The sequence below is a fragment of the Serinus canaria genome, chromosome 4A (assembly GCF_022539315.1).
Source record: "Serinus canaria isolate serCan28SL12 chromosome 4A, serCan2020, whole genome shotgun sequence".
Taxonomy (NCBI): domain Eukaryota; kingdom Metazoa; phylum Chordata; class Aves; order Passeriformes; family Fringillidae; genus Serinus; species Serinus canaria.
In genome coordinates, this window is record NC_066318.1 from 19,248,027 (window position 1) to 19,265,806 (window position 17,780).

General features: G+C 55.9%; 2 protein-coding genes across 4 annotated transcripts; both read left to right on the forward strand.

Annotated features, from left to right (window-relative positions):
• Window positions 1–275: 275 nt before the first annotated feature.
• Window positions 276–10,143, forward strand: LOC103816299 (protein eva-1 homolog C-like). Its single transcript, XM_009090245.4, has 8 exons — window positions 276–749; window positions 3,708–3,907; window positions 6,898–7,021; window positions 7,202–7,354; window positions 7,518–7,661; window positions 7,821–7,892; window positions 8,231–8,320; window positions 9,014–10,143. Exons 1-8 carry the CDS (start codon window positions 410–412, stop codon window positions 9,397–9,399), a joined length of 1,509 nt encoding a protein of 502 aa, XP_009088493.2. The 5' UTR covers window positions 276–409; the 3' UTR covers window positions 9,400–10,143.
• A 131-nt stretch (window positions 10,144–10,274) lies between these two features.
• CCNB3 (cyclin B3) lies at window positions 10,275–17,662 on the forward strand. 3 transcript variants are annotated; one of them, XM_009090244.4, is made up of 12 exons: window positions 10,275–13,161; window positions 13,776–13,894; window positions 13,966–14,049; window positions 14,215–14,333; window positions 14,797–14,899; window positions 15,191–15,292; window positions 15,468–15,560; window positions 15,813–15,950; window positions 16,396–16,551; window positions 16,840–16,989; window positions 17,160–17,290; window positions 17,441–17,662. In XM_009090244.4, the coding sequence occupies exons 1-12, from the start codon at window positions 13,158–13,160 to the stop codon at window positions 17,511–17,513; spliced, it is 1,272 nt and encodes a 423-aa protein (XP_009088492.2). In that variant the 5' UTR covers window positions 10,275–13,157; the 3' UTR covers window positions 17,514–17,662. The 3 variants fall into 3 exon arrangements, with proteins under 3 accessions (XP_009088492.2, XP_018769709.1, XP_050830601.1); XM_018914164.3 differs by having other exon boundaries at window positions 15,194–15,292; XM_050974644.1 differs by lacking the exon at window positions 15,813–15,950.
• The last annotated feature ends 118 nt before the right edge of the window (window positions 17,663–17,780 follow it).

A 17,780-nucleotide genomic window follows, 5' to 3' on the forward strand; every position in this document is an offset into this window, starting at 1 on the left:
GAAGCAGCAAGCAGGGATTTAAATCCCACAGGTGGGAGGCACAGTATGACACTGTGCCCTCCTCACAAGGTGCCGGAATGGCCAGTAGCTGGCCCCAGAGAGGATGGGGGGCAGAAACGTGGTAGCAAAGAGGTCCCTTCTCACACTGTTGGGTGCAGGGTGTTTGTCTTTTCTGCAGGAACAGCTAACTGGGAGTCAGTTCAAGGAGCCTTTCCCTTCCTCCTCACAAAGTGAATGGTTGGACATTTGCCGAGATTGAGATTACAGTACACATTTATCTGGATTTCTGTCTCACCGTGTCTGGGAGAAAGCTGGGGGCACTTTGGAAACCTTGTCAAGCCCTGTTCCTCTGTCCAGGGGGAACAGAGGCGGGAGGGAAGGGGCTGCCAGTTTCTTTGCCAGCAATGGGATGCCAAGGCACGGCTCGCCCGTAAGAGGATGCCCTGGGGGAAGCATTCCTGTGCTGAGAGTGACCCAGCTGTCCCGAGCAGCCTTTGGCCCTGGGCAGCAGGCTAAGAGTGAGTGCACATGTGCCCGCCGAGCCTCGGGATTTCGGCAGAGCAAAGAAGCAAGCCATTGTCCCCGCGCAGTGCCAGCCCCGCGGGCACCGCCCGCCGCCGAAGCCTCGGCTGGTGCCAGCGGCCGGGTGGGACACGGCGGCTCTGCCATGGGCGAACTGCTCCGGCCAGCAGTGACTGCGGTCCTCCTCTGCTTTGCTGTGTGTCTGGAGGCCAACCCGGAGCTGTCCGGTGAGTCAGGGTGAAGGCAGGGAGGAGGGGGATGCTGAGAACTGCGCTGGTGTGATGGGAGGGTGAAGCAACAGTACTTTGGTCGGGTAGGGACAAGTGAGGTATAAACCATGGCAGGCCAGACTGAATTTCCCCAAAATGCTGGGATTTCTTTATCTCCACACAGGGCTGTTCTCTGAAAACACATCCCACAGCCCTGGTGTGTGTAAGAGCGGCTCCCCAGGTCTGCTGTGCTGTCTTGGATAGTTTGCAGGCAGAAATGCAAAGAAACAAACATCAAGCCAGTCCCTGAGCTTTGCTGAGCATGCCCTCAGCTACGATGCTCATGTCCTCGGTGCTGGGCAGCGTGTAGAGCTGAAGGAGCACTCAGGGCTACCCTGCCAGCCTTCCCTGCTCTAAGAAGGAGAGAGAAGAGTTGGGTTGAAGCTGTACCTGGTCCCTAGACAGACCTGGTGGCTGTGCCCCAGCTAGAGCACTCGTGAGTAGGGGTGCTGCAGGATCCCCTGCCAGCAGATACAGCATGGGTCAGAAGCTCTCCCCTAGGCTATGTCGGTGAACCTTATAGGTGTAGACAAGGCAGAAATTTGGGATCCCTTCTGTCCCATCTCTTTGAAAAGTCAGGACAGGTGCAGGCAGGGGGGGCACCAGGCATTCCCCAGGGATCATCTGAAAACAGTCATGCACACCTTCCATCTGCTCAGCTGAGCCCAGGTGGGTGAAAGCCTGATGCCGCAGCATGGGCTGTGGTGAGGAGGATGTGATTTCATCGGGGTAGAGCTAACGGCACAACCACAGCACCGGAGATTGAGTCAGCTGTACTGGCACGAATCACTCACAAAGTCTGCCCACAGCCTCCTTGACATGGCTCCACCCAAAAAAACATCTTCACAACTGCTCACTGGCCCAAAAGAGTGTGATGGAGAAACCTCTGCACCCATGGTTTGAGCCTCAGTTTTAAATACAAACCACTGGTGCTTACAGCAGGCACGACAGCAGAATAGGGTGGCTGCCTCAAAGCTGGATTTGGAGAAACTCATTTCTTCTCATATTTCTCCCCTGACTTCCCTGCCATCTCTAGGATTTGTCTGAGCCCTCTGCATCCAAGGCTGCCCAGCATTGGGGAGTTTAGGCAGCCCTACATCTAGCAGTATTGGGTATAGGCAGGTGGGTATGGAGTCAGTGCTAGGCAGAAGTCAAGGCCAGGGTGGCTCTGAAACCTTCAGGAGCATCTGACTGCAGCCAGGTGTGGGGCCTGGTGCTGCAAGTGTGGGCTGCAGGGGATGCAGAGGAAGAGGATGGGGGGCTGGCAGCCTGGGCAGGGTCCTGTGCCCCTCACAGGTCCCAGCATCCAGTGATATGGGGCAACCAGAGGAGAGGGTTCGTCCTGTCCCCTTTTCATGAGCTCTGCACTCCAAGGGTCTGATCTAGCTCTGTGCCATCCAAAGAGTATCTTTGCATCACACTGGAGCTTTGACCTAGAACACCTTATCTACTGCCATCTACCTTCCTGTACCTCTCCTTTCCTCTTTCCTCTATCACGCACAGAAGCAATTGAGGGCTTGCTTCTGGGATGCTGTGGCCACCCACTTGCTCATCCCAGCTTGTGAGGGATAATGCCAAGGGAGAGATTAACTCCAGGCTGGAGGCAGCTCCCAGCTGCACTCGCTGACATCCCAAGGAGGGATGCTGACTGCAGATACTGAAGGGTTAGTGGAAGAACTGAAGGTGAAAGGGGCCCTTTGTGCTGCTGAGCCTGGCACCAGTTTGCGGGGAGGGGGGGAGCTAGTGGTCCCACCTTCTTGTCTTGGTTTGGGGGAGTTTGACACAATGGTTTTTGGGAGACAGAGTGCATATCCTGCCCTGGGCCCCAGCACTGGCCTGGGCCTGAGGTGCAAGTTTCTCCAAAGACCCCAGAACTGGGATCTGGGGTCTGTGGTCTGCTCAGAAGCCCCATGTTGCCCTGCTGCAGTCTCCCAAGCCACAAAATGATGCTTCCCCTTTGGTTTTGTTTTATTCAAAGATGAAAAGTTCTTCATTCAGGGCCTACACATCATATTTTGTCAGCTTTTCTTGCCTACCCAGTCATCTACAGCAACTGGTGCCTGCTCAGAGCACCTGGCAGCTTGAAGAGCTCCTACTAAAATAGACTCCTTGCCCACCCAGTACAGCCAATGCCAACTGAAGCCAATACTGCATATTAAGCCCTTGGAGAGACTGCACAGGACAGTCCCACTTTATTGTCCCCTGTAGGGAAAACAACAGGGGCATTAGTTTGAGACATGAACTAGGCAGGATTGAAAGAAAGAAACATTCTGTGATGGGAAGTCAAGAAGGGAAGGGCCAGTTCCCTTTGAAAGGGTTGTGGGCCAGGAATAGTTTGCAGCAACACACTGGGCTTCTTCAGCTGAGACCTGAGGTCAGCTGAGCTCAAGTGATGACTTTGTGGCTCACACTCATCCATACTGACCCAGCCAGTTGTGGGAGCTTACAGCAGCCCCTGGACCCTTCTGTCATCCGGCTCATGGCTCAACTTGTGACAGAGAGCATCCTCCTCACCCTGACTCCAAGGATCATCACTGGGGGATCATCTCTGGCTCACTCTTGTTCTCTCCCCACCATGGCTCCATAACAAGCCTGATTTTCTCTAAACACTTGACAGCTCCTTACGGGATTTCTCCACTTTCTCTGACTTGCTATAGTGCCTCCATCTTTCCTTTCCTGTTGCTAACCAGCTCAGCTATTCTGTGCTGCTTTCCAGGCTCCTGGCAGCAATGTTGTATGCAAAGTTTTCTGCAAGCCCATCTTCTCTGCTGCTGTTCTGCTCTGATCTTGTTCACCCCATAAGTGCCTCATCTCAAGATATCCTCACTGCCACCAGCACTTGGGTGCCCAAGTGCCACCACTGCTGTGACCCTGGTGTCTCCTCTGGACAACGCCATCTCTGCTTTCCCCTTCCAGGGTACCTGCGCAAGGTGCTGAGGAACCACACTGCCCACACCTGTGATGGAGAGCAGCTCCTCATCGTCTGCCCTCGCAAAACCACCATCAGCATCCTTGGGGCCTTCTATGGGCGCCGAGTGCCCAGCACCAACCTTTGCCCCAGCCCCGACAATGCCTCCCAGGAGAGCACTGAATGCACGTCTGCCACTGCCCACCTGGTAAGGGAGGGATCTCAGGGGCCAGGCTGCACAACCCTCTGTCTCCACATCACTGAGCTGCCTGCTTGGGCTGGGGGGCTGCAGGCAATGTAGTCTCCCCATGCCCTGAGAAGGTTTTCATCAGCATCAGGATTATAGAATAATGGAATCAAAAAATCACAAACACTTCTTGCGCTCTGCTAGGTTTGGTGCTGAGACCACTTCTCTGGGGAGCCAGTTCCCAACTACCCTCTGTGAGAGGAACTTTTTTCTAACATCCAGCCTAAACCTGCCCTCACACAACTTCAGCCCATTCCCTCGGGTCCTGTCACTGGTCACCACAGAGGAAAGATCAGTGCTTGCTCCTTCTCTTCCCTTCAAGAGGAAGTTGTAGACCGAAATGAGGACCCACACAGACTCCTCCAGGCTGAACAGGCCAAGTATCTTCAGCCAGTCCTCATAAGGCTTCCCCTCAACGCCCTTCACAGTATTGCCCTCCTTTGGATGCTCTCTAATAGTTTCATATATTTCTTATATTATCATGACCAAATCTACACACAATATTCAAAGTGAGTCTGCCCCATGCAAAGCAGAGATGTACAATCCCCTCCCTGGCCTGGGTGAGCCTGATGCCCCTCAGGACAAGGTTGGTCCTCCTGGCTGCTAGGGCACTGCTGACTTATATTCAGGTTGTTGTTTACCAGGACCCCAGCATACACCCAGTCCATACACCCAGGGTTGCCCCTTCCCAGGTGCAGAATCCAGCAGTTTCCCTTGTTGAATTTCCTGTGGTTGGTGATTGCACAATCCTCTAATTTCTTGAGGTCTCTCTGTGGAACCTCCCTGCCTTGGAGGGTGTCAACAGTTCCTCACAGTTTTGCATCATCTGTGGGGCTCTTTTCCTGGACCATTTTTGGAAGTTAAGGGTGGAAGAGATGTTTTGTCATGTGTTCCAGAGTAGAGGCTGACAGGAGGCACTGCTGTATCCTGAGATGGCTTTTGGAGCAATCCCACAGGAAGCAGCAGGCTCAGAGAATGCCCTGGCATCTGGGGCTGGCTTCTGGGAGAGGGGCAGTGCCATAGCCAGGCTGTTGGGCTCATGAAGTGAAACAGGATGCCCTGAGATGCTGCACTCACCCCTGTGACTGCACCCCCTGGGGGTGGCACAGACCTTAGCTCTTCCCCAGCCAGAAGCAGCACCCATCTGTGCTGGCAGGTCCCAGGGACTGGATTAGTAAAGCAGACCAAAGGGGTGCCTGTTTGATGGCAGCAGTTGGTGCAGGGAAAGGGTAGGAAAGCAGAGGCTGACCAAAAAAAAGAGATGAAACCTCCTCAAAGCTAATGCCTAGGTCCCTCGATGGGGACCTAGGCATTTCATATGCTGCTTTTTTAAGACCCTGTTCCAGCTCCTTGCTAGGGCTGGGGCAAACCTGCTGCAAAGCCAGTGACTGCAGCTGCCACAAGAAAAGGGAAAGAGCCAGTGCCCTGCTTTGGAGCTCACAGGGCTTTCCTGCCTGGTCCTGCTCCAACCAAACATCCCCTTCTGGGATCCTGCATGGTCCAGGAGCTCTGCAAACACCAAGCCAGACCATGCTAGCACAGAACCAGGCTGGTCCCATGAGCCATCCTGCAAACACAGGTCAGGATCCTCTCTCTGCAGGATAGAGAGTATGGCCTGGCACAGGTGCTTGGAAACTGAAGGGCAGGTCTGACAGCAGGTCTGTGTAGCTTGGGTTCATACTGGGTAAAAGGTGAGGCGGCCATGCCGGCACAGGGCTGGAATACATGCTGCTTATTAAGGAGCAGGGATGTCTGGAGCAGAGAGCAAAAAGAGCAAAACTGCTGCCAAGACTCAGCTCTGTTTAGGCAGCAACTGGGAACAGAGATTGCTTGTGTTTCCTTAGTGAATTTCCGTTCTGGCAGGCAGTGAAGATCAAGTGGAGACTCAGTCCTGAGCTGGGCGGGAGGGACAGGGACAGAGGAGGGGAGTAAGAGATGAGAAGAGACTCCGTTGTGGATGCTGGAATCCCCGGGCCTGAGTCACGCAGCGGTAGCAAGGGAATAAACTCCTCCCTTCTGCCGGCAGCCTCTCTTCCGCTGCGGAGCCATTGCTGTGGGACTTGTGGGAGCAAAGAGGCAAACAGAGGGGAAGGGAGTCCCATAGCCAGCCAAGGCCGGGCGACCCAGGGACTCCTGCCAGAGCCGAGGGCCCGGCTCGGCCGCTTGCGGGCTGGCCCCGTGTGCAGGAGGGGAGAGGGACCGCGGCCATCTGGGTCACGGGCGGGACCCGACCGGCCCGTGGGTGAAAGCTCCTCCCCGCCTTGTGGCCGGGCGGGGTCATTGCACGGACGCGAGCCCAGGGGGTTCGCCTGCACGGCTGTTAGAGACGCGTGGTACGGTACGGTACGGTAGGGTACAATATGGTAAGGTACGGTACGGTATGGTACGGTATGGTACAGCACGGTATGGTACAGTACGGTACGGTGTGGTATGGTATGGTACAGTACGGTACGGTACAGTTCAGTACGGTACGGTATGGTATGGTACGGTATGGTATCACATGGTACGGTATGGTATGGTACAATAAGGTATGGTACGGTACGGTATGGTATGGAATGGTACGATACAGTACAGTATGGCATGGTATGGTACGGTACGGTACAGTACGGTACTGTACGGTACGGTACGGTATGGTACTGTATGGTAGGGTACGGTACGGTACAGTACAGTATGGTACTGTATGGTACTGTACGGTACGGTACTGGGATGCCAGCACAGGTAGTAGCAGCTATATAGGACACACAGCTCAGTGGGTGCAGGGGGGGAACTGGTTCAGGAACAGGCACTGGAATTGGGATGTCTGCATCAGGGGTGGGCAGGAGCAGCTATGGGACACTTCTGTGGGGTGAGTAGCCACTTCCCTGAGTGTGGTGATGGCACTGACGCACAGGAGGCGATAACAGCCTCAGGACTTCTCACCCAACTCACACCTGTTCCACTCTGCTCTCCAGAAGCTGCTGGCTGAGTGCCAGGACCAGCAGTGGTGCCAGTTCTCAGTGCACAGCCAGGTCTTTGGGCCAGACCCATGCCCTGGGACACACAAGTATCTCATCGCTTCCTACAAGTGCCGGCCAGGTGAGGTGGAGCATGGTCTGGGCAATACTGCATGGGCTCTCCCTGATCTCAGCTGCTCAGAAAGGAGCAGGAAGGAGAGCATGGCTGCTTCTGCACCTCGCAGCCCTATTTCAACCCCTCCCTTGGCCTAAGAAAGGTGATTCAGGATGCATCGGGGCACTCAGCGATGTCACTCCCTAGGGAACCATCGGGTCAAGACTGTGTGTGAGAATGACAAGCTCAAGCTGCAGTGTCGACCAAAATCCATCCTGGCCATTTATTCTGCAAGTTATGGACGATTCCTGCGGGGCAAACCAGAATGTGATGTCTTGAACACTGGAGAACCCCATATAGGTATGCCAGAATGGTTTGAGACAGAAATGGGGCAGGAGTCATGCAGAGTATGGCACATGTCCACCACTGGGCTGTACCTGTGTCCCTTGGCCTCTGCTGGCTGATGCCCAGCAGGGAGGGGCAGGCAGCTCTGCCCATGGGTCCATGCCTCATGCCTCTGCAGAGTGTGTGGCTCCAGATGCTCTGCGCAGGGTCTCCAAGAAGTGCCACCGCAAGGGGAACTGCACTCTGGCTGCTGACAAGGCTACCTTCGGGGACCCGTGCCTCCCCGGCATGAAGAAGCAGCTGCGAGTCTCTTACACCTGTGGTGAGAGCTCCCCACGGAGCCCGGGGCACAGGGGCCACTAGTGGAGTGTCTGCTCTGCCCACCCCATGCCACACAGGCAGGGGCATGGGGCTCCCCAGGGAGTCAGGGGTTGCAGGGAAGGAGCAGGGTGGTGATGCTTGGTGTGTGCTCTCCTTGCAGTGCCCAAGCAGCTGCTGGAGGAAGTGGGCCCCGACGCCTCGGACCCCTTCCTGCTCTCGGACTACATTCACGGTAATGTGGGGGGAGGAAGGTTACACCACAAGCAGTGTGACATCACGTCTGTGCTCGGGTGAACCAGCCCTTCCATGGTTTGTCTGCATCCCTGGTACCAGCCTAGCATCACTGTTCCATGGTGGAAACCATCCCTTGTGCCCATTTTGAGGGGATGGAGGTGGCATCTACTGGGAGCAGGGGAGAGGAAGACACACAGGGTCATCCCTGTGGACAGCAGAGCACTTGTGCAGGAAGGATGGAGTGTGGTATGGGGAAGGACAGGCAGGAGCACGCAGTTGGGACATGGGGCACTGAGAGCACCTCGTGCCTCAGCCTGCACCCCCTTGTCACTGCAGGTGGCTGGTACAAAGGGCCCAGGTTCTCCAGGCTCCAGGAAGACCGCATGATTTTTACTAGCTCTCTGGCAGCTTTTGCTCACCTTTGGGGTATGTGCCCTCCCTGGGTCTCATGCAGCACCTGGGGAAACAGGAGAGGCTGGGGGGTGGCTGACATCCCGGATGGCCCCAGCTCAACCTAGGGCTCATCTCAGAGGCAGCCAGACCCCAAACCTCTCCAGCAGGGCCAACAGACACAAAGGAGCATGGCACCAAGCACCCATGCTGGGTTTGGGATGGACAAGTAGCGTGGGAGCTCAGAGGTGAAACAAGCCTCAAAGACCCACAGCATCAACAATGATGGTGTGGCTACAGTCCTGCCTGTGGACCTTCCTTTTCCAACAGGCCAGATTACCCACTGGGTCTTTTTCTTCCCGCCCTGTCTGCAGGCACTGATGGAGATCACCTCTCTGCGGGCAAAATTTTCACTTGTCAGAGGAAATTACTCATTTAATCCCCCAAGGCATTATTCTTTCCCCTGCTCTGCCTACCTCACATCTCAGTGAAGGTTTCCTTTGGGGAAAGGCCCATTTCAGAACTGGTGGGTGCTGATGAGGGTCTAGGTGACACTTCCATGATCGCTGGGGCAGGGTCTGTCCTGTCTCTGCAGCCTGGGTGGTGGGGACATCCCTGCTCTCTTCCTCTTACTCCCATATGACTGGTAGAGGGGCTTTGCAGGCACTGATACCCCACAGACTACAGAGCAGTTTGTACCCTGGTGTCTTTCTTTCCTTTTCCCTTCAGGTGTCCCAGAGAAAGTTGCCCTCTACTTTCTTTGTGGAGTCTCTGGAGGCCTCATGCTGCTGCTGTGCATCATCAGCCCCAAAACAACCTTCATCCAGGAAGTGGGGGAGGCTCTCAAAGACCCAGAGCTGGGCAGCAGCTCAGAGCTGGGCAGGACCAAGCTGCGGGATGAGCAGGATGAAGACGTCCCTGATGACAGCTCTTCAGACTCCTCCTTCCGCCACCTCACCCGCACCTATCGGGCCACTGACAGCATCTTTGGCCCTGAGCTGACGGCAGCTATGGAGGGAGCAGTGGAGCACCAGGGCCACAGTGGGGAGGAGATCTGGATGCCCAAGGAGTCAAGCCCATATGCCATACACAAGATCAAATCAGCCACCAAATAAGACCCGGAGAAAAATGGCTGGAGGGCATCAGAGAGGTGCAGGCTCAGTGGGATCCAACATCAGAGAGACGTAAGAGTTTGGGCTCCTTCGGGTGGCTGGACATCCTGAGTAGCAGCAGGGTCATGGCAGCTCCAGTGAGTCCATCAACCCACTGCTCCACCAGCTGGGGGTGACATGCAGACCCTCAGTGTGATAAGGGGCTGTGTAATAGTTCTGTGGGCCATGGGCTCCTTTGCCACAGATGCCACTAACCCTAACCTAACCTCCCTGTTCTCAGCTTGCATTGTCTGGCTCTAGAGTTTAACCCTAATCAGCTGTGTCAAGCCCACCCTGAGCCCTTTGAAGCTGCTTGCTCCTATTTTTCCTTGAGTACTGGCTTCCACTGCTGGTGCTGCAAACACACCCTGCACTCAGGCACTGTGTCAGCAGCAGAGAGGCAGGAATAGCCAGGACATAGGAAGAGGCAGGTGAAGTGGGTGTGCAAGCACAGCAGGCATCACCAGCACAGCCCCACCACAGTGCATGCCATGCAGCCCTGCTGTGCCAAGGGAGCTTCTCCCCAGGCTGGGGCCACTGGCAGCTCAGCATAACACAGGCTCTCACCTGCCTGCAGGCATTCAGGAGCTCTGTCATGCCATGTTGCTCTATGCTTTCCTCTCTACTTTCCCCAGCAGCAGGAGAGCCCCAAGTTTTAACTTGCTGTGTTTTTTTCCAGTGAATAAATGCAATAGCTCTTAGGCGCAATATCTCTCCCTGACCTTGGTCATTAGTAACGAAAAGAGGAAAAAGAAAGAGGCAAAGTTCAGCCCTCCCTGTGCAGAGAAGTACCTTGCCTCCCGTCAGTGCTTCTGGCACTGGGCCATGGGAAACAAACAAGTTGGGCCTGTTTTACCACAGGAAAGAATAAGGGGAAGAGAAAAGGGAAAAGCAGCCCATCTGGGTCCTAGGAATGATGCTTCCCCTTGCTGCTCTTCTTCAGCCTGGGGTTTCCCATCTGGTAAGCAATCCTGGAGCAAAGGTCCCCAGATACTGTGCAGAGGGGCTTCTCAGCAGTCCTGCAGTGCCAGGAAGCCAGGCTGGGGCTGGGGTCTGCTCCAACTTGAAAAGGTAGCACAGGCTTTTTTAGTGCTGTGGGAAGAGTCTGGATGGAAGCAGCAACCCAGCTTTCCTCATGAAAGGGACATGCCAGGCACAAATGCTCTTGAGCCAGCACACAGAGTCTAGCGAGAGGAGCCAAGGTCCTGCATTCTCCCTGATTTCAGGGTTTGCTGAGGGAATGTCACAGCCCAAGCAGAGCTTGTGGAGGTCTCACCCCCAGCCGGCCCCCAGCATCCATAGATTGTGATCTGGACTGAGACCACACCCTTGCCTCAATGCTTGGTCAGCTGGCACAGCTCCTGCTGCACACCAATGGCTTCACCTTGCACTTCTTGCTCTCCTCATCTTTTCTCCCACATGCCCCATGTCCAGGGGCAATTTCAGCTTGTGTGGTGAGAGTCACACCCCTGAAGCAGGGCTGGGATTCCCAAGAGCCTTGCCAGGAGCACCAGCATGGCAGTGCTTTAGAGACTGGAAAAGCCTGCTTCCCAGTGCCAAGCCTAGGCAGGATAGGCAGACATGAACCTGTCCCAAAGCAGGAAGCTCATCCCAGCTTCCACAGGGCTGTGGGCAGACTTGGGTGGGAGTTTTGGCTGAGGATCTTATCCTACAGGATAATCACTGGCAGTGGGATGAGTCCTGGCTTTGCCTGGCTAGTATGCACCCAGCCTGTATTTCTGACTGGGCTATGCACTGCCTTAACATGCACAGGGAAAGGCAGGCTCCCAGATCCCACAGGATCCCAAACCAACAGCAAGCAAGCCTCAGGGAGGCCCCAGGCCAAAGACAGAAGTAGTAACATGGCGGGAGCTGGGTCTGGAGAGGACAAATGGCCAAGGAGGAAACAAGGCTGGCTGGGGCTGCAGCAACTCTGACCAGTTTTGGGGACTGAAGGGACCCAAGATGTGTGGGACCCAGGTTTAAACCTCCACTGAACCTGTAAGCAGAATTCTGCTCCTGGCTGTCTGTGATCCAGGTCTTCCTGCTGGAGATGCAGCAGAGCTGCCCGCATGCAGCCCAAGCCATGTGCCTGATCCTGCCCACATAGCCCTTGGGCAGCAAGTTTAAATCCCCACAGATGCTGGCACTGCTGTGTTTCCCTAGCTAGGGGTTCATCAGCTCCACCCATAAAAGCAGCACGTGAGTGTGCGATTATCTGAAAGGATTTTCTTGGGTAAAACCTAGGAATTTGAAAGGTTTTTCTGGGAATCTTTGGCCAAGGGAAGCTCTCCTCTGCTGCAGTGCTGAGCTCCGCTAAGTTTACCTCAGCAGGGGCTTCCCTTGTGCCAGACCTCAGTGTAGTGCTAAAGCCCCCAGTAGTTGCTGAGGACACAGGACCACTGCATGGTGGTGGCATGAGAGCAAAGAACTGTGCTGGAAACTCACAAAGGAGCAGAGTGATACACTGAGCATCAAGGATACAAACATGGATCATGTGTCTCACACATGAAAAGTGGGTGGCTTTTCCAAGACTAGTTTATCAAGGAAAAAAGCAAGCTGTGGGTCTGAGGAGTCTCCTGCATTCCTTTCGTGATACATGGAAATTAACTTCAAGCCAACGGGCGGCCTGAGCAAGGCTTTTGCGAGCTCTCCCTGCCCAGCAGCCTGGCTGCATGGCACGGGTCTCCCCAAGAACTGCAATGCCCTCAAGGCTGGTCCTTGATACATGTACAGCGCTCCTCAGCAGATGGTGTCCTGTACAACCCCATATTACAGTGACTGTGACGTGTGCCTTAGTAACTTTGACCCTGTCCTGGTCGCTGTGGATGATGGGGCAGTCCCAGTGAGCCTCACTCTGAACTTCGTCAGTCATGCCTGTACAACACCACATGAACAGTGCTCCTGTGCTACCTCAGACAGTGAAAGTAAGGTTAGACTAGATAGAAAAATATCTTCCCTGTGAGAAGTGAGGCTGGGAATGCCCTGGAATAGGGTGCCCAGAGGAGCTGTGGCTGCCCGTGCATCCCTGGAAATGTCCAAAGCCAAGCTGGAGAGGGCTTGGAGTACCATGGGCTCGTCTAAGGTGTCCCTGCCCACGGCAGGGGGTGGAACGGGTTGAGCTTAAGGTCACTTCGCACCCAAACCGTTCTGTGATTATCCAAGCGATCCAAGCCCTCTGTTCCCGACACTGGGTCAAGGAAGGTGAACGGCCAGCACACCCTGTCCCCGCAAAACACCCTGTTCCCCAGCCCGACGGGAAAGGGCAGCCCCCGAGGCCTGGGACCCACGGCTGCGGACGGAGGCAGTAGACTCAGCGGACTCAGCGGACCCAGCTGCCCGCGGAGGCCGCTCCACCCGCCCCGAAGGACAGCAAGGCCAGGGCCACTCCCCGGGCGCACTCCACTCTGCGGCCCGGCCGCCTCGACGGCCCCGCAGAACGGATTTAAACGGCGCCCGCTCCCACCAATCACTGCCATTCCGGCTCGGCGCTCGCCCCGCCCCTGCCGCATGCTCGCCTTTCCATTGGTCACCGGCGTTGAATTTTAAACCCTGCCGCCCTGCCCCTTAGCAACTGCATCCCTCTGCGCCCGCCGATTGGTCGCCGCCTGGCATCGCCTAGCACTCCGATTGGGCGAGGCTCGGCCAGTGCTGGCCGGCCGCTACCGAACTGCTACTTTCAAAAGCGCCGGGGCCGGAGGTGCGGGCGCAGCGGACTGGGCATGGGTGAGTGGGGAGGGGACACTCCGGGCGTGGGGGCAGGGGGGATCCCCCCCCGACTATGGGTGAGTGGGGCCTCCGAGGGCTGCGGGGGAGTGGGCAGCACTGGGACCCGTAGTTGGTTGCAGGCGTGGGGACTCTGGAGGATGCAAGGGAGTAAGGGCTTCCAAGATCCCCAGCTTCCCTGGGAACTCCGGGGCATTCAGGAGAGAGGGGAACTTTGGGACTCCCGACTCCCCCAGGGGACCCTGAGGGTTGCGGGAGAGTGGGGATCTCCAAGACCTCCAGCTCTCCGAGGAAGTGCAAGCCCTTGCATCCTAGTCTGGGATGCAGAAGTCTGGGAATTGCCTGTCCCCCCTACCACCTCGCCCAGCAGAGTGCTTTTGGTGGTGGTCTTTGGGGTCTGTGTCCCTTCCTCTCTGGGAGCACCCCTAGCCAGATTTGTCCCTCACCTGGGCATGTCTTGGGGCACCACCCACCTGCCGTGCTCAGGAAAGGGGTCAGTCCTGCTGTGCTAACTCCCAGGGGAGACAAACCTCCCCCTGTGCTGCCCCAAGCTGGGAGAGTGTCCCTGGAGGCAGGTGGGCAGCAGCCTCCATCACATCATGCTTTGCCTCCAGCTTGCTCACAGAGACCAAGGGAAAGGATGCCACTGCCGCGCAATGCCAAGATGCTGAGCACCAAGCAGTCCCGAGCAGGCAAGGCAGGCCCTGCTGCAGAGAACGTTGATCCTGAGAAGGTGAGCACTGAGCCATGCGAGGGCTGTAGGAGGGGCTCCTGTGGGGCAGCTTCTAACACCCTCTATTGCAGGAGGAGAGTTGTCATGCCAAGAGGTCTTCGTCCTCACCCCAGGGCGGGCCCAAGAAGAGATCAGCGTTCGGAGACATCACCAATGTGAGTACTTCTGTGAGGATGGGGGCTCTGGTCCCCGCTGTGAGCTCCCCATGGCGGGGGGGGGGGCATATCCCATGCCCATTAGGAAGAGGAGAGGTCTCCCTGCAGGGCATATCTTGCTTTCCACTGTGCAGCCCCTGTATGCCCCTGTTCTAACCCAAACAGGCTCGTAAGAACCAGGTGGTGGCAGGGAAGAAGGAGGCTGTGAAGATTGCTCCACCCAAGGCACAGAAGGCACATAATGCCTTAGGGGTGGCCAAGAACAATGAGATCAACCTAAAAAAGTGAGTAGCTGGGGGCAGGGGTTTGCTGCAAACTTGTCCCATGGGCTGATGGTGGCTGAGCCAGATACTGAAGGGAACTAGTATATCTACTGTAAATAGCATCAGGTTGTGACAGGGGAGGGTTGGGTTGGATATTAGGAAAAATTTCTTACCGGAAGGGCTGTCCAGCCCTGGCACAGGCTGCCCAGGACAGTTGTAGGGTCACATTCCATGGCAGGATTTAAGTCATATGGATGTGGCCCTTGGGGACATGGTTTAGTGGTGGGCATGGCAGTGGTGGGGGAACTGTTGTCCTCAATATCTTTAAAGGTCTTTTCCAACCTAAGTGGTTCTAGGAGTATGTGGGGATATTTTAGGGGTAGTTTTGCCCCTTCCTGAAGCAGCAAGAGTCTCTGAAAGGCCCCGCATCAGCCAAGAAATTTGGTCTTCTCCCAGCAATGATTTATGGTCTTGTCCTTTCCAGGTCAATGAAGAAAACTCCCCCAACAGCTCCTGCAGAGCCCAGAGTGGATCCTGGGCCAGAGAAGCCAGTGTCTGTACAGGAACTGAAGCCCCCTGAGCAGAGGGTAGGGACCCTGGGCTGCAGCATTGCCCCAGGCCCATCGCAGCACCGCTCTGTGGCTGCCACTGGTGGTACTCAGGCACCAGGCAGTGCTCTGGCCTTGGAGAGACTTCAGCCAGGGTGATGGAAAGCCAGGGAGGGGGGCAAAGTGCACCACCATCTTCCTTCAAGAATCCTCCCCTGGGAAAGTATGGGGCAGGTGGAAAAGAGGGATACAGAGTAGCAGCAGCCTTGCCCCAACAAGGTGACTGGCACTTTCAGGGCCTCCCCCTTACTGCTGCCTCTTCCATGCCAGCAGGTGCCAGCAGTGGAGGACATTGACAAGGAGCAGCTGGGTGACCCCTATGCCAATGCAGAGTACGCCAAGGAGATCTTTGAATACATGCGGGAAAGAGAGGTGGGTGATGCCTGTCCAGGGGGTAACAGCCCTGTCCAGGGAAGGAGTAACTGCAGGCAGGGCCACTGACTGCCCAGAGGCTCTGACCACCTGGCAGAGGACTGCACAGGGTGAGAAGGGGCTTGTTTGAAGGTGGGGATGTTTGCCCTGTCCCTGAAAGCTGGCTCTTTGGCAGGAAAAATTCATACTTCCTGACTACATGGAGAAGCAGACAGACATCAGTGGGGACATGCGTGCTATCCTTGTGGACTGGATGGTGGAGGTGCAGGTGAGAGGGCGCAGCTTTCTGCAGAGCAGCCCCCATGCTGCCTTTGGCATGTGTGACCTCTGTGCTAGCAGACGCTCCTAGCATTCCCAGTGCAGAGCTGATCCTCCTGCTGTGTGGGCTAGGGATGAGCCTACATCCCTCCCTCTGAGCCTGGCCCATAGGTACCCCTAGCCTCTGTGAGAGCTGGAAGGGGCTGGCCAGGCCTAACTTCTGTCTGACACTCTGTTCTGACCCCCACTCTCATCCTTGAAGGAGAACTTTGAGCTTAACCATGAGACACTGTACCTGGCTGTGAAGCTAGTGGACCACTACCTGGTGGAGGTGGTGAGCATGAGGGAGAAGCTGCAGCTCATCGGCTCCACTGCCATCCTCATTGCCTCCAAATTTGAGGTGACTCTTTGTGTGCTCTCCTGGGGTGCAGGGTCAGAGGGGCTGTGCCTCTCTGGTCCCTGGGAGGGGGGGGTGGTTTAGAGAAGGCCAGGTTACTTCCCTGAGAGCTGCCAGGGTGGCATGTCTGTCATGTTCCTCCTTCCTGTCCCAAGGGCTGCAAATACAGTCATGATGGGCTGAAACCTGTGTCCTGGTGTCACTGGAGAGCCAGCTTCTCTCTGCTCTGCACAGACCATCAGAATACCTTAGTTTACGTAAAGCAGGCATGGAGCTCACGCCAAGGGCTGGAGGAGTATGGACATCACAAAAGTCCCACAGGATGTCAACAGTCCTTGCTGAGTCCAGCAGCACGTGAACACTTACAGGGCCTGTGGGCTGGCTAGGATCTCCTGAGTGAGGCCATGATGAGCCCCCATTGGGGTGCTGAGCGGTTGTGCCCCCACAGGAGCGGTGCCCACCATGTGTGGATGACTTCCTCTATATCTGTGATGATGCCTACAAGCGGGAGGAGCTTATTGCTATGGAGATGAGCATCCTCAGTACCCTCAAGTTTGACATCAACATCCCCATCCCCTACCGCTTCCTGCGGCGCTTTGCCAAGGTGAGTGCATTCAGAGGGTGGGCTGGGTGCCCCCAGGCACCTCTTCTCTTGGCTCCAGGGGACAGTGACTCACATCACCGGGGCTTCAGGCTCCCAGTTGGCAGCAAGGAAACTTCATCCAGGTCCCCTCAAAGGGGGGGTGAGGTGTGAGGATGGTGGTCTGTGATAGGCTGGGTGTATGTGATTCCTGACCTGTGCCCCAGCGGCTGCATTCTAGATCCTAGAAAGGCTGGGAAGGGGAGCAGCGTTGTTCAAAAGGCTGAGCCCTTCCCTGCCCACTGGCTGCAGTGTGCCCGTGCCACCATGGAGACACTGACGCTGGCCCGCTTCCTCTGCGAGATGACCCTGCAGGAGTACGACTATGCCCGTGAGAGCCCCTCGAAGCTGGCTGCCAGCTGCCTGCTGCTGGCACTTACCATGAAGAACCTTGGGGGCTGGGTGAGTACTGTCTCTGCTGAGGCACCCTGGGAGGAGGCACTGCAGGGGGACACAATGGACTAGTGAGTGGGGTGATCGCTAGGGCTATGATCAGATTTGGATGCTGGACAGGGAAGATGATGGCTGTCCTGTCATTGAGGACACAGTTTAGCCCTGCTGTCCCCTTGCAGACCCCTACACTGGAGTACTACAGTGGGTACAGTGCCCAGGACCTGCACCCTCTGGTGAAGAGGCTGAATTTCCTACTCACATACCAGCCCCGTGACAAACTGAATGCTGTGCGCAGCAAGTACTCGCACAGGTGAGAGCACTGGGTTTATTGTCTCAGGCCTGTCCCTGACGCAGGGTGTGACACCACCAGCATGCACCCTAGGCTTCTATAGGGATCTGGGAGCAATGGTGGATGGGTGTCAGGGCTGGGTTGAGCTCTAAGCCAATGTGTTCCTTCCAGGGTCTTCTTTGAGGTTGCCAAAGTCACCCCCATGGACATGCTCATGCTTGAGGAGACACTCACTAGCTCTTAGCCCTACTCTGTGAATAAGCCTGTAAATAATGGGGTACCCTCAAGCAGGGTGGTACCATGTACATAAGTAATAGTAATTTTAACTGAGGACGAGGTGGGGGGGGGTGGAAAAAAGTAATGTGTAACTGTTAATAAAATGTGTTTGTTGTACATGCTGTCACTGGAGACTATGAGCTCCAGCACTGTACTTCCCTGTGTTGGGATGAGACGAGGGTGAGAGAACGGTGACTGGTGGGGAGCAGGAAGATCAGGGGTGAAGTCTGGAAAG

Coding starts and splice junctions, on each gene's coding strand:
- LOC103816299 (XM_009090245.4), top strand. CDS start 410: ATGCCAAGGCACGGCTCGCCCGTAAGAGGATGCCCTGGGGGAAGCATT. Junction 7,022..7,201: donor TTCCTACAAGTGCCGGCCAG/GTGAGGTGGAGC, acceptor GTCACTCCCTAG/GGAACCATCGGGTCAAGACT. Junction 7,893..8,230: donor GCTCTCGGACTACATTCACG/GTAATGTGGGGG, acceptor TTGTCACTGCAG/GTGGCTGGTACAAAGGGCCC.
- CCNB3 (XM_009090244.4), top strand. Junction 14,050..14,214: donor CGTTCGGAGACATCACCAAT/GTGAGTACTTCT, acceptor TAACCCAAACAG/GCTCGTAAGAACCAGGTGGT. Junction 17,291..17,440: donor CGCAGCAAGTACTCGCACAG/GTGAGAGCACTG, acceptor TGTTCCTTCCAG/GGTCTTCTTTGAGGTTGCCA.